This window comes from Dasypus novemcinctus, chromosome 12, assembly GCF_030445035.2.
Source record: "Dasypus novemcinctus isolate mDasNov1 chromosome 12, mDasNov1.1.hap2, whole genome shotgun sequence".
Lineage (NCBI taxonomy): Eukaryota > Metazoa > Chordata > Mammalia > Cingulata > Dasypodidae > Dasypus > Dasypus novemcinctus.
Window position 1 is genome coordinate 93,770,385 of NC_080684.1, and position 22,533 is coordinate 93,792,917.

General features: G+C 43.2%; 1 protein-coding gene across 3 annotated transcripts in view; it reads right to left on the minus strand.

Moving 5' to 3' along the window:
• The window catches only part of LARGE1 (LARGE xylosyl- and glucuronyltransferase 1), a 588,869-nt gene that overhangs the window by 334,654 nt on the left and 231,682 nt on the right, over nt 1-22,533 (minus strand). For all 3 annotated transcript variants that reach the window (XM_058308687.2, XM_058308686.2, XM_058308685.2), the window contains exon 3: nt 917-1,218. In XM_058308687.2, the coding sequence (XP_058164670.1) occupies nt 917-1,218 (302 nt within the window). The remainder of the gene's footprint in view (nt 1-916; nt 1,219-22,533) is intronic.

Sequence of the window (22,533 nt, forward strand, 5' to 3'; positions counted from 1 at the left end):
ATCGCAGCATCTCTAACTAAAAATAATAATAATTACCCAAAGTGAAAACGTGGTATGTGTCCCTGGTCTTATAGGACCATTTCACTGATGCTCACTAACGCCCCATGACGTAGGTTATTGTTTTCTGAAGTTCATCAATGAGCTGCCTCAACTTCAGAGAGGTTAGGTAACTTGCTCAAGTGCTCACAGCAGCAACCACGGGAGCTTGGAGATGACGCTGGGTGCCGTGTGTCTCAAAAGGCCTTGCTCTTAACAGGAATGGTCTACTCCCTCTTCGTGGAAACTGGACGAAGCGTAAATGAGCTGGTGCATGTGTGAGAGTGAGGATTCAGCACAGCCCCTCAGCACGGGTGTGGAAGAGGAGGGGGTTGGTGGCTAAGTGTTCCAAATTTCCAAAGAAACTACGGAAGGAAGCACATTCTAAAAAGGGGGCATTACGTTAAGCTACAGAAGTTCAAATTGCTGCTTTAGAGCAATAACAGGCCTCTCTGCTTCCGGAACTGTTGAGGCTCTTCAGGAAGTGAGGTGGGAAAGCGGACGGAGGGGCCCACAAAACAGACCACATCTCTGGGGTGCACCTTTCACCTCATGTGAGGAACAGGTGACCCCAGGCGGACAACTAGGTGTAGAAACCCTGTGCATGGTCAGAATGAAGACCTAAGTTCATCAGTGAGTACCACTGAATACCTCTGTGAGGTAGGCCAAATGGTCCCTATTTTCCAAATGGAAAACCCAGGCTCACAGAGGCTGAATGACGTGCCAGACCACGCAGCAAAACGAGCGACCGAGGCAGATCCGCACCCAGGCCTGCCGCAAGAATCCCAGCTCTCTGCAGGCACGTGGCTGCGCTTCCAGAAGGACTTTGCGAGGGGCAGGGCGGTGGGCCTGTGAACAGGCGCCTCTTGGGGTTTCTCACCTCGCACTTCTCCACGACCGGCTGCTGCCCACACTCAGAGCTGTTGCCCGCCACGATGCCAGCCCGAAGGTTCTCGCTGTCCCCGGTGCCCTCCTCCATGGAGTAGGTCTTGGAGTGGTTGCCACGGCGATGGGCGGAGCCCCGGCCTTGGGCCAAGCTGAGCTGTCTGCGGAGAGCGCGGTTCTCCTCCTCCACCTCGCGCATGCGCACCTCCAGGCTCTCCCGCTCCCTCTGGCTGGAGGCCGTGTACCTGGGGCTGTGCGGCTGGGACTCCAGCGGAGACAAGGATACTGGCTTCCCATCTGAAAGTACAGAAAGGCCACGCAAGAGTTAATCTAGATCGACACACTCCAAGTCCTTCCGTGGACCCTGGACATTCGCTGCTACACGGTGAAGATCCCTTCACAATCTCATTTTTAAGGGAAGGCAGATGGAAAGCAAGTTACAAATAAATGCATCCAGATTGAACTGGAACAAAGTTAAGAACAGAACGACTTACTCTGGTTATAAAAATTAATATGCTATTTAGAGAGGACAACCATGGTATAATTTTTCCTAATTAAATACACTGTCTTCTTATCTCTTTAGCATATTTCTTTTTTTTTAAACAAATTTTCATGTTCATTTATTTCATGTCCATTTATTTCAGCTTTGCAAATTCCTTCTCCGCCCCCCACCCCCCCCTTGTCTGTTCTCTGTGTCCACCCGTCCTGTGTTCTTCTTTGTCTGCTTCTGTTGTCAGCGGCAGGGGAACCCGTGCTCCCCTTTGTTGCGTCATCTTGCTGTGACAGCTCTCTGCGCGTGTGGTGCCATTCCTGGGCAGCTCTCCCTACGGGGTGCACTCCTTGCGTGTGGGGTCCCCGTACACAGGGACACCCCTGCACTGCACGGCACTCCCCGCGCATCAGCACCGCATGTGGGCCAGCTCCACAGGGGTCAAGGAGGCCCGGGTCCGAACCGCAGACCTCCCATGTGGTAGACTGACGCCCCAACCCCTGGGCCAAGCCCGCCTCCCTAGCATATTTCTTAGCAGATATTCTTAGCAATAAAACATTATGAATATGAAGGAGGAGGGAAAGCAGAAAATGGGGAGAAAGAGATAAAAAGGAAGAAAGAGAGAAGGGGAGTAAAAGAAAAAGAGGAGGAGGAAAAAGAGGAAGAGAAAGAAATGCCTACATTGGCTGAGCCCTTCCTATGGAAACTCCTATTCATCTCTCAAAACCCTGATTCACCATTACCATCATCTCCCAGGTGAAATCTTCCTCATTGCTCAGGCAAAGCATATCCCCACAATATTTTCTTTTTAAGATATATTTTATTTATTTCTCTCCCCTCCACCCCCCGCCCTGTTATCTGCTCTCTGTGTCCATTTGTTGTGTGTTCTTCTGTGCCCACTTGCATTCTTGTCAGGTGGCACTGGGAATCTGTGTCTCTTTTCTGTTGCATCATCTTGCTGCATCAGCTCACTGTGTGTGCAGCGCCACTCCTGGGTGGGCTGCACTTTTTGCACATGGCAGCTCTCTTTGCAGGGTACACTCCTTGCACATGGGGCTTCCCTATGCAGGGGGCGCCGCTGCGTGGCACAGCATTCCTTGTACGCAGCAGCACTGCATGTGGGTCAGCTCACCAAATGGGCCATAAAGCCCTGGGTACCAAACCCTAGACCTCCTATATGGTAGATGGACGCTCAATCAGTTGAGCCACATCCCCTTCCCCCCACAGTATTCTGTACATAGTATCACATGTATCTGACATACTGTATTTGGTAAATTGTCTTACACTGTTTCCGATGAGGACTGTGAGTACAGTGAGGGCAAAGCCTGGGTCTTACTTGTTTTTGAGATAATATATCACAATATCTGATGAAATGATGGAGGGGTGAGTACAGGAAGAAAAAAGTGGGAGCATGAACAATCTCAAGGTTTTCTCAGAAAAACAACAATAACAAAACAGTTACCATTAAACTGAGTGCCAGCTGTACTCCAATTAACAATCACACAACCCTGCAATGGAGACTGAGGCACAAAAAAGGATAAGGAGGGCTCTCAAAATCACCTGAATGTGGTGGTATCTGCACTCACACCCAGGTCTGTCTTAGACCTGAGCCTCTGTATTCCTCACTCATCTGCACTTTCTTAATAGGCTATATAGTTCAAAAATGTGAGTTTTGTGTTTTTTTTTGTTTTGCGTGTGTGTGTTTTTCTTCATTTTAATTTTAGGAAGTACCCAGCATTGAACCCGGGACCTTGTAAATAGGAAGCAGGTGCTCAACAACTTGAGCTATATCCGCTTCCCATGTATGTTTTAATTGTTAATAATTTAAAAACTCTATCTCCCCCAAGGATACTTTCCATATTGACTGTATATGGTAGGTAATCAAAGCATACTCACTTTAAAAAAAATTTTTTCTTCCCCTCCCTCTCCCTGTCCTGCTGTTTTTGCTGTGTCCATTTGCTGTGTGATCTTCTCTATTTCTCTTTTTGTCTTCTCTTCTCATCTTTCTCTTCTAGGATTCACCGGGATTTGATCCTGGAGACCTCTGATGGGGAGAGAGTTTCCCTGCCTGTCATGCCATCCCAGTTCCTGGTCTCTGCTGCGCTTCACCTTGACTCTCCTCATTGTTTCTCTTTTGTTGCATCATCATCTTGCTGTGTGGCTCACTTGCGTGGGCACTGGCTCACCACGCAGGCACTGGAGTGGGTGCTTGGCTCACCACGTGGGCACTCAGATTGCCGCATAGGCACCCACATGGGCATTCAGCTCGCCACTCAGGCACTTGGCTTACCACATAGGCACTGGCTTGCCATGCAGGCATGCTTTCTCTTCTTTTCACCAGGAGGCCCCTGGGATCCAACCCAGGTCCTCCTATATGGTAGGCAGAAGCCCTACCACTTGAGCCACATCCGCTTCCCCATGCTCACTTCTGCAGAGTGCCACCTTTCACCTCTCTGGTTCTACTCTGTCGAAATCCCAGGATTCAGCCACACTTGCTGCTGCCCAGAGACAACCAAGCAAAAATCACTAGAAAATTACCCTCTCTCAGCTTCCTATCAAAAAACACCTCTTTCTCCACACACGTTTTTTCTCCTTCCTGCCAGACCCCATGGAGCTCCTGAACTGTCCCAGAGAGTCTCTGATATAGACGACTTCAGGATCAAAGGCGGATGAACAACACTCTGAAGGTTTCACCTCGTGCAGCTGCTGCCCAGGGTGTTTTGATGTGTCTCTGGACCTCAACAAATAGGGCTCCTTTTTTCTTTCTTTCTTTCTCTCTTAATCATCCCAGGGTTAAACACCCGCACTCCTGCTTCTCTCCTATCAATCAACACAAATAGGACTCCCTAAATTCTACCACCAGGACCAAAAATCAAAGGCAGAGGCAGAGGCTGGGGAGGCCATGCAATCACCAGTTGATTAAGTTTCATTGTCACTGAGCTGGCAAATTACAAGCTTCAACCCAGGCTTTTGAAACCTGTCTCCCTGTTGGGTAAAACTAAATTAGTTCCACTGAGACTGGAAAAGAATAGGCGGCTCAGAGCAATTGTGTTTTCTCAACTAACATTGACCCTTTGAACAGGGGTGGGAAAACACAGGTACTCAGTCCCATTAGAGTTAGAGAGTCACAATTTATGTTGCCCCTGTTATGAATCTACACCGGGCTAGGTGGATTATGCTGATAATGATTAAGTTAGCACAGCACGAGGAGATGGTAGTAAGTATTCCCAAGGCAGAGGAGATAACAAACTCTAAAAGCTCAAAGGGCATTCTGATCGTGGTGGGCACCATCAGATTAGACCTCGAAACAGGGTCTAAGTGACCTTGCACTTGACCACGCTCCTGCACCCCTGTGCTGAGTTGGAGATGCAGATGCCCTGGAGCCCGCCTGAGAGGTTTTCCTTCTCTTGAAAGAATTCCGGAGCATTTTTGAGCCAGAACCCAGGAAGCTCAGTCGAAGCCCCCCAGGGTCCCAGGCTTTCTGGAAAAAGTAACAACAGGCCATGATTTTTTGGAGGGGTTTCTCTAATGCTTCAAACCTCAGTCTTCTGTGAAATGGGAACACAAACACTAACCTTGCAAGGGTGATAGGAGGTTTAAGTAAAACACCGTGCTTCTCAAGAGGACGCATTCATTATAAATTAGTTCTTGCAAGCCCTTCCAATGGGGGTGGGTGATATTATGGCTAAGGTGAATTGACAATGTAATTCGGGTATGGAGGTCTGCAAATTTTCTTAATGTAGGGCTGTTCTCTGAATGATATATGGGAGCAAATGGCTAACAAAGTTTGGCTTACTTTGCTATGAGACATCTCCAAACCTTCTTGCCTTCAGCCTTACCCAGGACAAGGTCTAGCTGCATGCAAAACAGAGGAGCTTCAGGCAAGCTTCAGGCCCTCTAGAGCCTCTCCCCTAAACTCACTGTTTCACTTGTTGATGAGATGTAAATTATAATTCACTGATCATGTGCCTATAAATAAGAGAATGATTACACACTCCTTCAGCAATTGCAATTCCAGGTCCACTGAGTAGAAAAGCTAGCAACATTCTGTGTCTGCTTCCACCAAGCTTTGGACCCCAAACGGTTTTAACCAGACTTAGCTCTCAAAGGCTTGCAGGTGTTGCTGCCACTTGAAAATGCTATAGATCTGTCACCAATAAAAAGACAGAAAATAATAAATGTCAGACATCAGTGAAGTGAAAAACCAATGTTGAAAAAGCAACACAGTCAATGCCCAGTGCATGAAAGAAGTGCTCAATAAATGGTCAAATTATAGTTCGTGGTTGGTCGGTTTGTTTTAAAAGTATGTTTTCTTGAAGAAGCTCCTTCCTCTTTTCAGCCAGTTTCCCTCATGAAAGAAGGCTCCTGGAGAAGTGCTCAGAGTCCTATCGAAGCTCTCACTTCCCATATCTGTGTCTACCCAGGGGAATGATGCCAAAACTCCACGACTAGAAGCTAACACAAACAGTTCCTCTACCCTACCATGATCATGGATCGGTCTAGTTGTACTTCATTCTGACTCTCACACTCATTCCTGAACTTCTCACCACCTCCTTAGCTCTGCTGAGGCTTCTCCTGACCCTTGGGGTGACAGTGAAAGCTGGGCCCCCTTACTGTGATCTGCATTCCTTAGTTAAACCTTTTGGGCTTCTGGTCACTCCCAGGAACACTTGCTTGGCTGTGTGTACCCGTCACCATTATAAAGCTCACTGTGATGGATTTTATGGCCTACGTAAACATCGGTGCTCCCCTCCCTGTCCCCACCAGTATTTATTAAACTATCAGTGGTGAAGGGCCAGTTCCCCACTCTTTTTTTTTTTTTATGTATATAAAATTTAATTGTCCCCACTCCATTTTAACTCACTTGGACTCACATCCCAGGACACATCATCACTGTGACAAATTGGTCTCTAACCTGTTCATCAAGACAAGTCTACTGATCACATGCTTGATGCCACCAGAGTCCAACTGCTCCAGAAGTTTCTAAATGTCTACTATCAATTTCCATACTTATCTTGCTGCAGACCAATATGTTTTGGTGACCAACTCTGGTCTGTGGATCACACTTAGAGTGGCACTGCCCAACACCCAGTCTCTTTATTCCGATATTTTGGCACATTCTCTGTGGCATTTGACCAAAAAAAAAAAAAAAAAAGTACTCTAAAATATATTAAACTAGTTATTTTAAAAATTACTTCAAGATAATCTTAAATGCTGGTAGAAATAAATCAACTAAAGTAGTCAAAGCATGGGATTTAGGGTTAGAATGATCTGGGTTTGAATGGTTCTGACACTAAGAAATAGCCCTAGGCAAAGTACTTAAGTACTCTGTGACTCAGTATCCCTATATGAATAACAAGGGACATTGGTATACACAAACACACATGTGCACACACACATACGCACAAGTATACAGAATATCTAGAATCAGGCCTAAGCAGAGTAAATGCTCACATTTCCTCTCTCCCCCCAGCACTATCCCAGTAAACCTGGGGGTAGCTCATTTACAGGCATTCATGGATAGGTCCCCACATTTAAGCTTCTTTACCTTTGCTTCTTTATTACCTTTCCTTCCAAGTTTCCAGTTTTTAGATGCCATTGTCTATTTATGTGCATGGTAGAGCTTTCTGCCATTAAGTCTATATGCGTTGATGTGTGGTTCGGCCCCCTTGGAGTTTAAAATGCCAAACAAGACATTATTCAAAACCATAGTTGACAACATCTTCCTCCTCCCTACAAAATGTCTCAACAAACATGAACTCATCATTGGATTTGACTCTCTGAATCCACTCAAGATGAATGTTCTGAACTAAAAATCAAAACATCTTACGATTCGGAACAAAAAACGGTAAATTAGAAATCAACTTCTATGCAGTGCAGTAACAGACGTTGGGGACTTGCAATACAAAATGTCCTCAGAGATGATCTGAATGGACATGTGCGCATTTGAATATGCCTGGGTCTCTTCCGAGTGTTGGCTGTTTAGCATTGTGTATGGTATTTATATCTACTACTTACAATGGATAAAAGTGTGGGGCTCAAAGAGCACGCAGGGGTGAGGGCTCTGATGGACACGCCAGCCCTCAGCCTCCGTGGGCGGGCACACATGCTCGGATTTCAAGAAAGCTTTCTCCTGCATGGTTCTAACCATGATAAAGACACTGTATCCCTAACCTTTACATGACAAGCTCTCCCTACGTACAATCTGTCATCGAGGCCTGCCAATTCTTCCTTCCTGATGTTTTAAGCACTTGTTCTTCTATTTCAAGCATTCCACCCCAAGCCAAATCTTCTCAACTTAGCCTAGAACAGAGGTCATCAAACTTTTTTGGTAAATGCCCAGATAATACACATTTTTGACTTGGTGGGTCACGTGGTCCCTGTTGGAATTACTCAATTCTGCCACTGTAGGACAAAAGCAGTCAGAAGATTCACTGAACAAATGGGTGTGGCCACGTTCCAAAAAATTTTTATTTATAAAAATAGGCAGTGGCCAAATTTGGTTCAGAGGTCATAATTTGTCCAAGAACATTAAATTGCTAGTCTTATGGAAAAGTTTTAGTAATGGGTGGTAGTGATGGTAGCACAACATTGGGAATGTAATTAGCACCAATGAACTATAAATTTAAAGTTGTTAAAATGTGAAATGGTTAGTTATGTATATGTTCTGGAATATAAATTTTAAAAACCCATAGAACTGTATAACACAGAGAGTGAACCCTGATGTGAACTATGGGATATAGTTAACATGAAAATTATAATAATATTGTATGCTTGATGGTAAAAAAGTGTTACCATCCTAATACAAAGTGTTAATAATAGGGAAAACTATGTGGGAATAGGGAATATGGGAAATCTGTACTTTCTGCATAATTTACTATAAACCTACAACTGCTCTAATAAAAATAAAATGAAATAAAATAAGTGTTATTGATCAAAATAAATAAACTGCTAGCCTTCCAGTCTTCAATCTCTCCCTGTTGCTGCCAGCCTCACTCACAGGTATCGGGGATAATGTTCTTCAGTTGTAGAGGAGCAACTCCATCTACTTCAAGGTCATCTATCAACTTCAACAAACATTACTCAGCTCCTACTGCGTGTGTGTCCAGAGCAGAATGCTGTACATGTCACTTCATTTTAATTTACACAACATTGTAATGAAGTCGGCATTGTCACTATTCCTATTTGACTAATGAAGAAACCAAGAAAGAGAAACATGATATAACTTGTTCAATACCATCCTAGATGCAAGTGGCAGAGTCCTCAACTCAGACTCACAGGCTGTAGATCAATTGCTCTTTTTGTACCAAACCAGAATCCAGTATATGTCCTGTTCCTTCCCTCCCCTTCAAACAAGTTAAAACTAAATTTTTTTTTTTTTTTTTTTTTGCCTACTTCATCCCTTGTCCCTTAGGACAGTGGTTCTGGATCCTTGCTGCCATGACAATCACCTGGGAAACTTTTAAGAAGCATTGATGTAGACCGGTTCCATCCCAGACTAACTCAGAATTCCTGGAGATGGCAGATCCATCTATCCGAATTTTAGCAAGTAGGGAAGTAGCCACCACCATGGGATTCTCGTGTGCAGCCAAGGTTGAGAACCACTGGCTGAGACCACATAAACGCCATTTGTAAGCACACCTGTTGGCTCCTTATGGAAAATTTACTTACTAGCTTAGACCCAAATAAGGTCTTAGCATCACCACCCTTAATTCCAGTACTGCTCTGACTTGGGCCCTGGTAACCCTTGCCTAAGCCTCATTCTCAGAGCAGCTTGAACCCCAGGATCTTCTTAATTTCTGATACCCAAAGCTGCCTGGTATTCTAGCACCTCCATGCTTGGGCTGCTTTGCTCCTTTCAACCCCTCTCCCTCCAGGAAGGAGAGCCTCTTCCAAAAGTAGGGCACTACTGCCAGCTGACTGATCTTCCAATTTTCCTGGTTCCGACACCACCCTCTCCTGTCCACAAGATCAGGCCATCACAGTAATTCCAATTTCTCATCATCCATGTAAACATGCATTCAAAAACTAAGCAGTCTGTAATTTTAACTGACATAAAAACCACACACTCTCCTTCAAGGCCATTTAAAATTTCAAAATGAACATTATAGGCAAAGTCATTTTAGAAAATTCGGTGTGATCATGAAGGTCTCTCTCTCTTTTTTACTTTGCTGTATGTCCATGAGTTAGTGGAGTCTGTTGACTGGTCACAAGCTTTGTCATTCTGGGCAGTACATAAGTCAGAGCAAGATGCAGGAAGGTGCTGAACTGGTTTTCTACCCAGAGGAGTGGAACAACCAGATCTGCTTGTGGCAGTGCTAAATGAAAAAGCCACTCACTTGTTGCGGGGTAAACATGGAATTTTTTACCTGTTTCCCAGAAGCAATTTTCTGGAAGTTATCACTGGCAAACAAAGAAAACTTGAGTTCCAGCAAAGACCTTAGAGATCTTCTGGCAGAGACATAACAACAGTAAGAAAAGAGTTCTCCCAAGCTTCTAAATGGAATTTGCAAGCACAATGCCAGGTAAAGCCGCCTGGATTCATTTCACCTTAATAGGCTAAATAAGATTTGATCTTTTTCCTCCATGAAATTATTTTCAAGAACCTTGTCTTAAAGAGCTTCATTAAGTCAAGAAAATGAAGACATTTTAAGCACCAATTTGCTGTCTCCATAGCTAGATTTTGGCTATAAAGGCTTGAAGTGTATCATAATGAGCAATGATGTCGGTGCTTTACCCCTTGAAACTTCAGGTTCAATGATTTCAAAGCTTCACATATTTCTGCCAAATATCCTAAGCTCTGAAAGTCTGAGGCAGTTGGTCTTTGAACTACTGTTCCCATAACAGGGCAAAGGAGTCTTTCTGATTCTAAATATGGACAATCATATTTACTATTGACATCCAAGAAGTCTAAGTATGGAACAGAAGGACTTTGTTAGTAGCATTCAAATTGCTACCAAACAAGGCAAGGAATAATGTGTTTAATGCACTGTTTTTTTTTAATATAACAACTTGATAGCAAGCTTGAGGTCTTCTCTTAGATCAGTGGGTGGTTTGGAAAACAGCTCTTGGAGATTAATGATAAAGTACATCTTGGAATACATGAGTAAAAATTCATCCCAAATCCTGAGAATCAACCAGCATGTTAAAGCACAATAAATTCCCATTCTAATCATCTTTGATTATCCTCTGCCCCCACTTAGTTCATTAACTCAAATTACTTTTTGCATGGCCTCAAAGATACCATAAGCTTTAGTGGTGGTAGCTTACGGTTGAGTTTGAGAAAGCAGCCTTTCTCTTTCCATAATATGTTGGCCCATATTTCATACATTTTGACATAATTTTCTTCATTGGTAGAAATGTCAAAACTAAAAGCAAAATATGCATGATTTTATCCTGAATTAGAATGAGAACTGGGCATCCTGACTTAAGTTATCAACATGGCTCTTGATTATAGAATCATAACCAGAAATATTCCAGAATTTCTTTGTAATTTTCTCTTTGACAGCACTCAAGATGAACGATTTCATAAGTGTTTTTCTACTAATGTAATTTTTAAAATCTTTGCAATAAATGTGTTTTCTTATGTGAAATATTCATAGCCCTCATAAAATCCTATTAATATGTTCCAAGAGTGGCAAATCCTGTGTGCCAAGGTAAGTCATTTTTTTCCAGTAAAAAATTGTAGTGAAATCTGATATTTTAAAAAGTAAAATCTTTTCACATCAAGAAAGCCACATGGGATCATGCTTTAGCAATGTGTCTACATTTCATTTTCCATCCCTCAACACTATGGAGGCTGAAAACTATCCTTTTCTAAACATGTAAATCCATTCTTGACATAAATGTCACATTGTCATTCTTATTTTCATTCTTGGTGGCATATTTATTTACCAAAAAGGATGTTTTTAATTTTATTTTTTAAATAAGGAGTACTGACAATAATATCTGGTTTCAATTACAGAGATAAGAGATTTCCATGGCAGCCAGAGGCCATTTCAGGACTCCAGACCCATCAGCAAAGCCCATGCTCCATCCATTTCTGCTCCCTTATCTTGCACTGCTTCTACCACTGGACTTATCTTATTTCAGGGGTGGAATATCAGAGTAAAATTCAGATCTATGAAAAAGAGCAAAGGGCCCTTATAAAAAGGATCCAAAAGAACAATTAATACATTGTGTGTTAATTGCTCTCTGGTGGGGTAGGGGTGGGGAGGGATAGAGGGACTACCAAACAACATGCCCAATTTTGATATTTTCTGAAGACAGAAATTCCCTGAAACTGTAAGAGGAAAAGAGAATGTAAAATATGATTAAAAGTCTAGAAAGCACTCTTTATGCTCTCTGCCAGTGATAAAAGTCAGTTTGCTCTTCTGAACACTGCATCTGAAATTATCCAAATGCTAAATTTGAGTAAAAGTTCTCTTCCCCTCTTCTGCATCTAAGTGAGAATTAGCATAGAGGGGAAAAAACCCTTGTCCCTTCCCTCTCTCATCCTTTCAGGCTTCAGGAGACTGTCACTTGATTTGCACTTGTACGACCTTGGACATATCTCATCTCCACACTATCAACTAACTCGGAAACAAAACCACTGACCTTCATACAAACCGCCCACTCCTTGCCCGGCCTCCTGCGGGTTTCATGCGGGCTACCTTTCACCAAGGCGCCCAGTCCAGGGGGGTCCAACTCTGCCTTGTGGTCCTCACTATATAATTGGACCAGATGAGATATTGACAGGAAAAGATTGAAAGGGAGATTTGGAGGAAGAGCTGGCGGTTAAAGCTGAGTATGGCACTTTATTTGTACTTGTTAAAGTTCGCAATGGCTCCGGAGCCAACCAACAGCATGAGAAGCTGCCATGAGAATATTCTGACACGTTTCCAAAAGGAAGGAAGCAAATATTGTGAATGTGGTTGATTCCTTCAATAGCATCCCTTTCCTGTAAACTGCCATGTCACCTAAATTGATGTTAGCATCCTCGGTTCAACTGTAAATTAAAAACAAGTAAAAGCCTGCCTAAACATCTCTTTGCCTAGAAATGATTGTCCTCTCTTTTCCTATCTTCTTTTCCCTTCTTCAACGCCCCTTTATCAATTTGACTTATATTACAGTTATATTCCAATTCTCCTGAGTACCTACAATGAAACACAGAAAAAAAGAAAAGACCTTACCACCCCCTTTTTAACTCATCTCTACCAAATCCAATCCATCCCTTGGGAAGAAATCAGAAATGAAGAATGAGGTTTTATCAGGATAGATTGGGGGTGAGGGGACAGAAGATTTTATCAGTAGCTCAGCTTGACAGAAATAACACTTTATCAGGATAGGCACTTGGCAAAGATAACACATTACCAAGAGCAAGATAGATGTTTGGGTAAAATATTGTGCTAATACCTATTAAACTCAAAACCTGCCATCCCTGCTGCTGATGGATTATTATTTTCCTACAACTCCCACTCCTGGGATGATGGTGATTTTTTATAAGGTGCTTCCAACAGTATCAAAAAAGCAAGAATAAAACAAAGGACCCTCAATTCAACTCCAATTTGAAGCAAAGCTCAGATTTCCCTCTGCAAGTTGAGAGGATGCATGAACGTGGGCACAGGATGCATGGACAGACGAAGGGGACAAAGGAATGCCTTTGATGGGGGAGCCTCCAGGACAAAAACCCAGTTCCTGACCCAAAAGAAAAGAGCCCTGGGCAGGACAGAGGCTGTATTAATGGGACTAAACAGCAAAAGTTAAGAAACCACCCACACTCGTGTATTATGGAAGAAGATTCCTGTAAAAGAACCACCCTGCCCCCACAGTATTTAGAAAAGACTCACATATGCCCTCTTGCCCCATGCCTCAGTTTTATCTACAACAAAGCTGGACACCGACCCTCCACATTCTCATTTTTTGCTTCATAAATGATGAGCTGAATTGCATGTTTCCACTGACCAATGAGAACAAAATACTTGATAACCCAACTTGGGTTAAGCTTCTCTCCTTCCTCCAGAACACTGAACTCTATTGATCTACTATCTGATCATGCCAACCTTTCATCCCTCTTCTGTACAACCAGTTCTTTCCTCTCTGTAAAAGAAGAACCCTTGTTGCCTAACCCTTGAGATGCTTATGGACCTTCGGGTCACAGCATGCTCCCTATTGCAGTGTCCCCCTCCACTGCAATAATCTTTTCAAATAAACTTTCTCCTTAACAAGTCCAGATTTGTTTATTTGATACCTTAGAGACTGTATTTTTCAGCCAAAGGGGTGATGATGCAAAGTACCAGAAATCTGTTGGCTTTTATAAAGGGTATTTATTTGGGGTAAAAGCTTATAGTTGCAAGGCCCTAAGGAGTCTAACTAAGGCTATTTTCTCACCAACGTCTGCTGCCACATGGTGAAGCAAGATGGTGGGCGATCTCTGCCTGGTCTCTCAAGCCTTCTCAGCTGCTCAGCTGCAAACTGTCAGGTGAATGGCTCATCTCTCTTTCCGGGGCAGCAGGATCAAAGTTCTTTCCTCTTCTGTGTCTATGGAGCTCTCTCTCTTCCTGTGTCTTCTTCTGTGTGTCTTCTTGAGTGTCTATTTATATAGGCCAATGGGTATGGAGACTCAGCCAATGCTACACCTTATTGATGTAGCCCAATCGGAAGTCTTAAATTGATTTTATTAAGTAAACTTAAAACCTTTGCATTTAATACAAAGGGTATCACACCGAGAGGAACAAGCCAGTTTACAAATATAATCTTTCTCTTTTTTTGAGATTCATAAATAGTATCAAACTGCACAGAGACAGTGTCAGGATGGGGATGATCGGGTGGATTTATGCAGAAAAAAGCCCGCTTCTAGCCTTTCTGGAACTGCTGTTGAAATCCTCTGGACTTCCCGACTCTGTAACTCTGGCCCAGAAGGGAACCTCGAAGAACCAGTGACCCCAATGACTCTCATCAACCAGGATTCCCTGAGCCTCTCCATATGTAAGCCCTATGCTAAGTCCCTGGGGGACCAAGAGAAAGGAAGATCTTGCCTCCTGGTGAGTTTTCATTGTCCCTCCAACACCTGGCTCAGTAATCACTTCTAGAAGCTTTCACCCACCTGCCCAGAGGAGGCTGGCTGCACCACTCCTATGCACTGTCCATGGATTTCTTGCCACCTTCTACAATGTGTATCCAAGACAGTGCCTTTGTAATAGCTGTTTATGCAACCTGCTTCACATATTTACTGAAATCTGTTTGACCAGACACCGTGTCCCTTGAAGGAAGGAACCATGTTTTACCACCTTTGTTTCCCAAGTGCCTTGCACAGTGTCTACTCTGCCGAAGGCTCTCTTGTGTGTTTACTACACTGTGGACAGAGATGGCAACTTAGGAGCTACTTGATAGACAAGCACCCACATGGGAGCCTTGATTCCTACCTCCAAAACCCTGTCCCCTTTTCACCAAATGGCGCCACTATTATAGCCCAGTGCCCAGTCCAAAAATGTAGGACTCATTCTTGAAACATCTTCCCACATGTCCCACATGCCCTGTACCCACATTATATTTGAATGCTGACTCTACCTTCAAAGTAGATCCTGATAACCAAATTCTTTTCATCCCCTCCACCTCTTGCCCGGACCAATGCAACAGCTACCTAAATGGTCACTCTGTTTCCATCTACTTGCCATTTAGCAGCCAGACAGCAGTTAAAAACAGGTATGAGCAAGCCAGACACAAAACACATACATACAAATACTGTGTAATATATTGTATGATTGTGTAATATATTGTATGATTAAAAAAGAAAATTTATATGTATCTAGTCATTTGAGAAATACATGTTTATTCAACTATGTTTTCTTTTTCTTTTTAAATTATTGTTTATATTTTCAATTATTAAATGTACAAAATAAAGTAAAAAAAAAGATGGATATGGGTCACATCACTAACCTGATCAAACTGTCCCTCTGGTGGCTTCCCATCAAACTTAAACCTGCAGTAGCTTACCAGGCCCTCCGCGGTTCTCTCACCCTTTACCTGGGTTTATTCTTCTCTGTGGCACGTACCCTAGCACGTTCCTCAAGTATAAATTTCTTTGTTTCCTTGTTATCTGCATGTCTCCACATATAGAATACAAATTCAGTAACAGTAACGGCAGAGTCTTCGGTGGATCTGTCTCATCCACCATTATATCTACAGGGTCCAGAACTGAGCACATAGTAGGTACTCAACAAATACGTCTTGAGTGACTAAACCAATGAATACCAGCAATGAATGGAAAGTCCAACCTCATCTGGGTTTCAAATGAGGATCATAATTGTAGTTTCCTTCCTGAAGCCCAGTGAGTCACACACATTATCTTATTTAATTGTCCCAATTCTGGAGGTAGGTTTGGCTGTCCCCGTTTTAAAGAGACAGAAACAGAGTCTTGTTGAGTTTCTGCACCTTGCCAAGTCTTATTGCAAAAAAGGGACAAAGACTAGACTGAACTAAGGTGTAACTGACTCTCAAAAATCTCTAGGTTCATTGTTCTTCTTTCCTCTAAACAGCTTATTCCACCAAATAATGGTTGCAACCCCCTTCAACAAGCCTCGAGTCATCTTGCGTCCTTTCCAAAGGACGCTGTCAGTTGCCCAGGCAGGAGAGCTACTGCGGGGAGTACACCAGGCCATCATTTCTGGAGCTGTAAGCGATCCTACTGCTGCAGCAAATAGAGATGCATCTCTTCTGCTTCTGTAGCCTAAAAAACAGAAAACAGGTGGGGGCAGGGGAAAGATGCAGGCAAGGTGGGAAAGGGGTCAGGGAGACTCAGCTGCTAGGCCCTGGCCAGACCCCAGAAGGGAAGAATGGGGGAATCGACCACCTTTGTCTGCAATCACCAGAGTATTCAGACAGGCTGCTCGGAAGCAGCAGTATCTCCGGGGCCTAGAAATGGTTAACCTACACAGTTTTCCTCCTGATGAGTAGCTTCAGCTGCTCATCAATAGAACTCTCCAGCTGATAATTATTAAGTGAAACTTGGGGCTTGCATTTGCATATGTAAAGCACACTTCCCTCAGAAGCCACAATGAGACGGAGAATGTGGAGAATGCGCTTCCTGACTGTACAGGCTGGGGAGGCTTGGCTGGGGTGGGGCTGCAGCCTGCTTTGCATGTGCTTCTCCACTCTCATCAAGCCAGACACTCAGCAGAAATCAATGCTGCACCCCCAAATATGCCATTCTTTAAAACCCAGAGCTCGTGGAAAAAAACATTCTCTCCGGACCTGAGAAAGATGCTTCCTACCCCCAAAAAGTATCTGCGAGGATGGCCCTCACCCAGCCCCGCACGTGCACGGCCACCACCCGACCTGGGTTGCTTCCCCGAAGGAGGGAGAGTCAGGGACTTCAGGAAGAAGCCTCTCTCCTCACATTTTCCTGAGGCTTTTCAATCTTTACACCTGTCATTTAAAAAGCTTCAGCACGGAGGAACACGCGATAGAAGGAAATGCAAACAGCATTACATTGCAAGGATCCGATGGCTTATCTCTGTTATGACATTGATTTTGGCTTGTGAGGAGCAAAGAAGTAAGTGAGAAGTTCCTCTGTCCTCTTGTAGGAAAGGATGCCAAAGCAGAGACAAATTACCACTCCCAAGAGGGTAGTGAGGACCCTGTCCTGAGCCTAGCAGGTAAAACCGGGGGGACTTCAAAATACTGGCATCATTTATGGGCACTACAACCTAGGTGTCATAAGGAAGCTGCAGGGCGAAGAGAAGGTGTCTAAAATAACACCCAGGACATTCTAAAGACTGAAGCAGCTGATAGGGAGAAAAAAATTGATATATATAATTAATATATAATTCTGTATAATATTTATATACAGTTGAGTCTAGGTCACATCATCCTTGGTTGTGTTTGTTATCCTCTTGGATGCTTCACTGTCTTCATCTGTGAAAAGGGGGCAAAAATATTTAATAATAGAAGCCCACTTCTATGGCACCATCAAGGCATGCATATACTACAAATATTTTAATTTATGCCATATAAACATACATTTGACAATCTATTGATAGGGAGCTGTAGGAATGTGCCCAATGTGTGAAATTCTATGTTGCCTTTCTTGTCCAAACCACAAAGAAATTGCCAAAAGTTTTCAACTTGGTTTCTTTAAAGTGTACGAAAAACTTGAAAGGCATTTGTGAAGTAACCAGAATACAGAACTCCTTCTGTATTTTTATCTTTTCCCGATTTTTAAGTGTCTTACATTTAATTTTAAAGCAATTTGCCCTTATGCAGTTGTTCTAAATGTCTACAACTTAGTTATTATAGAAACTCTTTCTTTCTGCCCTCATAGTCCACTGCATTATATGGTAATTGATAAAGAGATGCCATAATAGGCTTGAGGCTATATTAAAATTGTCTTTTGCTAAGTACAAAATTCAACTGGTGGAATAAAAAATGCCAAATGGTCCTAACCAACTAGACAAACAGCTGGGAGACTCTGCATGAGGTGGGCACTGAGCAGGATGTTGGGATGAGGGAATGGAAGAATTCCTGGTTATTGGATGTGTCCTTAAGTGGAGTTGAGTCAGGAATCTTCCACTGAGCACTTCCCTATGGTACTGTTCAGAAGAATAAATGAGAACGCACAGGAAGCATTTAGCTCTCACTCAGGCTGCACATAAGATGACGACTCAGTCAATATTCTTATTTTTTATCTTATTACACTGGTCAAGTCACTTTTTTTGTAAACCATAACTCCTGGCTCTGAAATAATCTCCCCATGTGCTTCTGATAAAAATAGTAGTCCTTTACATTGACAGGGTACTATTATACCAATTTCAGAGCATCTGTGAATGTGCTCGTCCACTGCCCTCTCATGAATTCATGTAGGCAGAGAAGGGATTGTGCCAGAGAAGGGATTGTGCCGAGTCTACACCAGGCAAGTAAGAACCAAAGACACTTACTTGCCCAATGTCCCAGGGAATATTGGGAGCAAGTCAAGGTGTAGAATCAAATTCCCCAAAAGTGCTGCTGCTTATCATCTTCCTAACTTTGGAATTAGTATAAGTATTTAAATACACGAAAATGTGCATGGAAACAGATCTTTCCCTCCAGTGAAGAAAGGTCACAAGAGTAGATGTGAAGCATCTCCAGAGACCCCTCAGCAGGCTTCATCTTTCCACAGGAACCTTCCAGCAGACCTTGAGCCCTGAAGCCTCAGTCTGCTACCGAAGCCTTTTAAGACCCACAGAAGTGCAGTGGAGGAAGCAAAGAACTGCTCCCCGGGCAGCAAATGATCCATTACATAGAAAAATAGAGACGGGTTACCAGCTGCGTGACTTTGGGCAAATCATTTAACACTTGTGGACTTCAATTAATTGGGGAAAAAAACTTATCTGTCTATATTATGGGGCTATTTTGCAAATGCATCCAGGAAAGTGTACAGGAAATGTCTAAAAGAGGAACTCTTATGGAGATGGAGGCAATGTTATTCATAAGTGAAGGTACACAGGACCTCCTTCCTATTACTGTTACTGCTGTCATTAGCCAACATTCATGTCCCATGGAATTTAATTTACTAAGAAAAACAGCCATCTGTGCTAGATTAACAGCATTGTCATCTTGATATTATGAAGACAAGGCAAACCTGAAACAAACAATAGCCGCAGAGCTCTGAAAACGACTTGAGTTATTTTAGCTTGGTGGAGAAAATGGTCAGCCCCTCTTCCTTGACATTCATTACATCAGAAGGCTCCTGATATTTCCTTGGTGCCAGGAGCAGACACCAGAACTGTGTAGGAGCAGCGTGCAGGCACCTGGCGGCCACTATCTGCTAGCTGCGGCCTGGAGAGACCTTTCCCACCCACTCTGAAACAGAACCCCGATTCTGTTCTCATGGATAGAAGTTGCCTCAGAGTCCCCAAGTCTCCATCAGCTCCAGATTAAATCACTGCAGCACAACTGTATCTTCTATTATGCTACAATATGCTGGGAGTTTGAGTCATCAGGCAATTTAATGCATTTCCCTCTAAAGGAAAGAACAAACACATTTGAAGCAAGTGATACCTACAATTTCTGAACCAAAACGATGAGTACATGGGACAATGTCTCACAACATGAATAAATGCAAAAGGACCAACGTGACCTCCGGTGTAATTTGCATTATAATTCACGAGACCTGTGCTTGTAACCAGGCAGGTCAGCGGTAGGCAGCCAAGGAGCACATGAGGCCACGGGAGGGAGGAGACACTGCATGTCACTAAGTTCAGGCCTTTACAAAAGGCATTCTCATCCAAATGAAGAGAATTATGCACTCGCCAGGCTGTTAGTCTGGTCCTGCTATTTTGATTTTCCCTACTCTACAAGCTCATTCTGAACCAGATCCATTAAAAATTATTCATTCATTCATTCACTCACTCACTCATTAAATTTATATACCTAAAGAGCACCTGCAATATGACAGTCATGCTGTATCTCCAAGTCCTGTGGAGGAAAGAGGAAAAAAAAGTACAAAGAGATGAAACAGAAGGATTAAAAACAAGGTGCTATAGAAGCACACAGAAGACACTTCTAGCTCAGTCTTAAAAGTTGAGGGAAGGGGAGGGGATGTGGCTCAAGCAGTTGAGCTCCTGTCTCCCACATGGGAGGACCCAGGTTCAGTTTCCGATGCCTCTTGAGAAAAAAATTAAAGAAGAAAAACAAGCAAACAAACAAAAAAACCAACTCAGAAAAGCCAATGTGGCTCAGTGGTCAAGCGCCGGCTTCCCTCATACAAGGTCCTGAGTTCAATCCCTGGTCGCCAGTGCCTCAAAAAAAAAAAAGTTCAGGGAAAACTCCTAGGAATCACCATGTTTAGGCCGAGATCTGAAGGATGAGCAGCAAGAAGGTGGCTTGAGAAGAAAAGCATTCAAGCAGATGGAACAGCATACGCAATGGCTGAGAACCATGGTTCCCAAACCATGGGCCAAGGTGCCTCAGGGAACCAAAGTGAACCCAGAGGGGCACCACAAGATATTTTAAAATTTCCAGAGAAATACAATGATATTATCCGTCATATACCATGTGAACTACTAGTTCAAGGTAGTTCACAATTTTAACAGTAGATTGCACTATCTTCCTGTTGATGATGTCCTGTCTTTGCAAAGCTAGGTTTTCAAAAGTTGCTATGAAAAAATGTAAGAACTACAGAAAATCAGTGTGCAACAGGTTTCACTCTGATTCCAAGGTTGGAGAAGTTACGCAGTGCCCAACAAGCATGTATATATATCACATAAGTAAATAATTATGTTTGTGAAATAATTATTTTTCTCATAAATTTATGTACATTATTTTTTCAAATAGCTACTAAGTTGTTGGGATATACCCACTTAAGAAAAAAACATTAGTTATTTCATTTGGCTTAGGAACACCTAGAAAAACTTACTGAGATCCTGAGGGCCGCACAAAATGAGAAAATATGGGAAGCTCTTGTGTATTAGTCAGTTAAAGGGGTGCTGATAAAAAATTCCACACATTGGTTGGTTTTTATAAAGGGTATTTATTTGGGGTAGGAGCTTACAGATACCAGGCCATAAAGCATAAGTTTCTTCCCTCACCAAAGTCTATTTTCACGTGTTGGAACAAGATGGCTGCCGGCATCTACGAGGGTTCAGGCTTCCTGGGTTCCTCTGGGCTCAGCTCCTCTGTTTTCTCCACAGGATCAGTTGTAGACTATCAGGTGAATGGCTCTCTCTCTCCCCCTGAGGCTCTAGTTTAATACTTCAGCATCAAACTCCAACATCAAAACCCCCCAACTCTGTCCTTTGCCATGTCTTCTATCTGTGAGTCCCCACCCTTTGGTAGGGACTTGTGCCCTACTGGCACAAGAGGTTTACATGATTACTCAATCAAGCAAGCCTCTGAATCCAATATAATCTAATATGCCCAGAGGAAAAATCAGTTTACAAACATAATCCAATATTTCTTTTTGAAGTTCATCAATAGTATCAAACTGCTACATCTGGTTAGAGACAAGAAGGTGCAATACATACAAGAAACATAGAGGGATATGACTAAGACACTGAGGGCAAGGTGGGGACATGTGAAAGAAGATGCTGGAAAAACAGGCGGACAGGGGAAATGGACTAGGCCCAGTGGTTAGGGCGTTCGTCTACCAAATGGGAGGTACGCAGTTCAAATCCCGGGCCTCCTTGACCCGTGTGGAGCTGGCCCATGCGCAGTGCTGATGCGCACAAGGAGTGCCCTGCCACGCAGTGGTGTCCCCCGTGTAGGGGAGCCTCACGTGCAAGGAGTGCGCCCCATAGGAAGAGCAGCCCAGTGCAAAAGAAAGTGCAGCCTGCCTAAGAATGGCGCCACCCACACGGAGAGGTGACACAACAAGATGACACAGCAAAAAGGGACACAGATTCCCGCGCCGCTGACAACAACAGAAGCGGATAAAGAAACAAGACACAGCAAAGAGACACAGAAAACAGACAACCAGGGTGGGGGAAGGGGAGAGAAATAAATAAATAAATCTTTTTAAAAAAAGGCCTTGTAAGCATGTTGAAAGAGCACAAACTTCATCCTGAAGCCAGTGGGGACCACAGAAGAATTTTAAAATGCAGCGTGACCTGAGTTTTATTGATCTTCCCCCAGTCCTCGAATATCTGGGTTTCATAGCCTTCTATATGGCTACCAGTCAGATCCACAAAGAGTCAGGACCATACACAGATCTTTAAAAGCCATTCTGAGGTCACTACAGGATGATTCTGCAATTTCACCTAATCCCTTAAACCTAAGTAAAAGCTCTGTGGAAAGTGAAACATGTTTCACAAAGAAAAGTTACCATGAGATCTAGCATTCACATATGTGCAGGTAATAATTGCAAATAATTGCAGTTAATAATTCCAAAATGAGTCTACTCCGAGTGAATTTAGGTCCTACCCAGATCTCTCAGGAGACAGGCTAACTTCTCCTTCCTTTATTCTGTATTTTTGCTAAGCTCAGGCTTGGTATACCTAGAAGCTTTACTTCTCTAACCCCTAAAACAATTTTCAGATACCAAGAGAAAGGGCTATATGGTGAAGTGTTTGAGATGTTCAGCACGTTAAAACAATGTATGTGCCAATTCTCTGAAGCATTGTTTAAGGTTTTAAGAATGCCTGACTAGTCTCGTCTGCATGCGTGATACA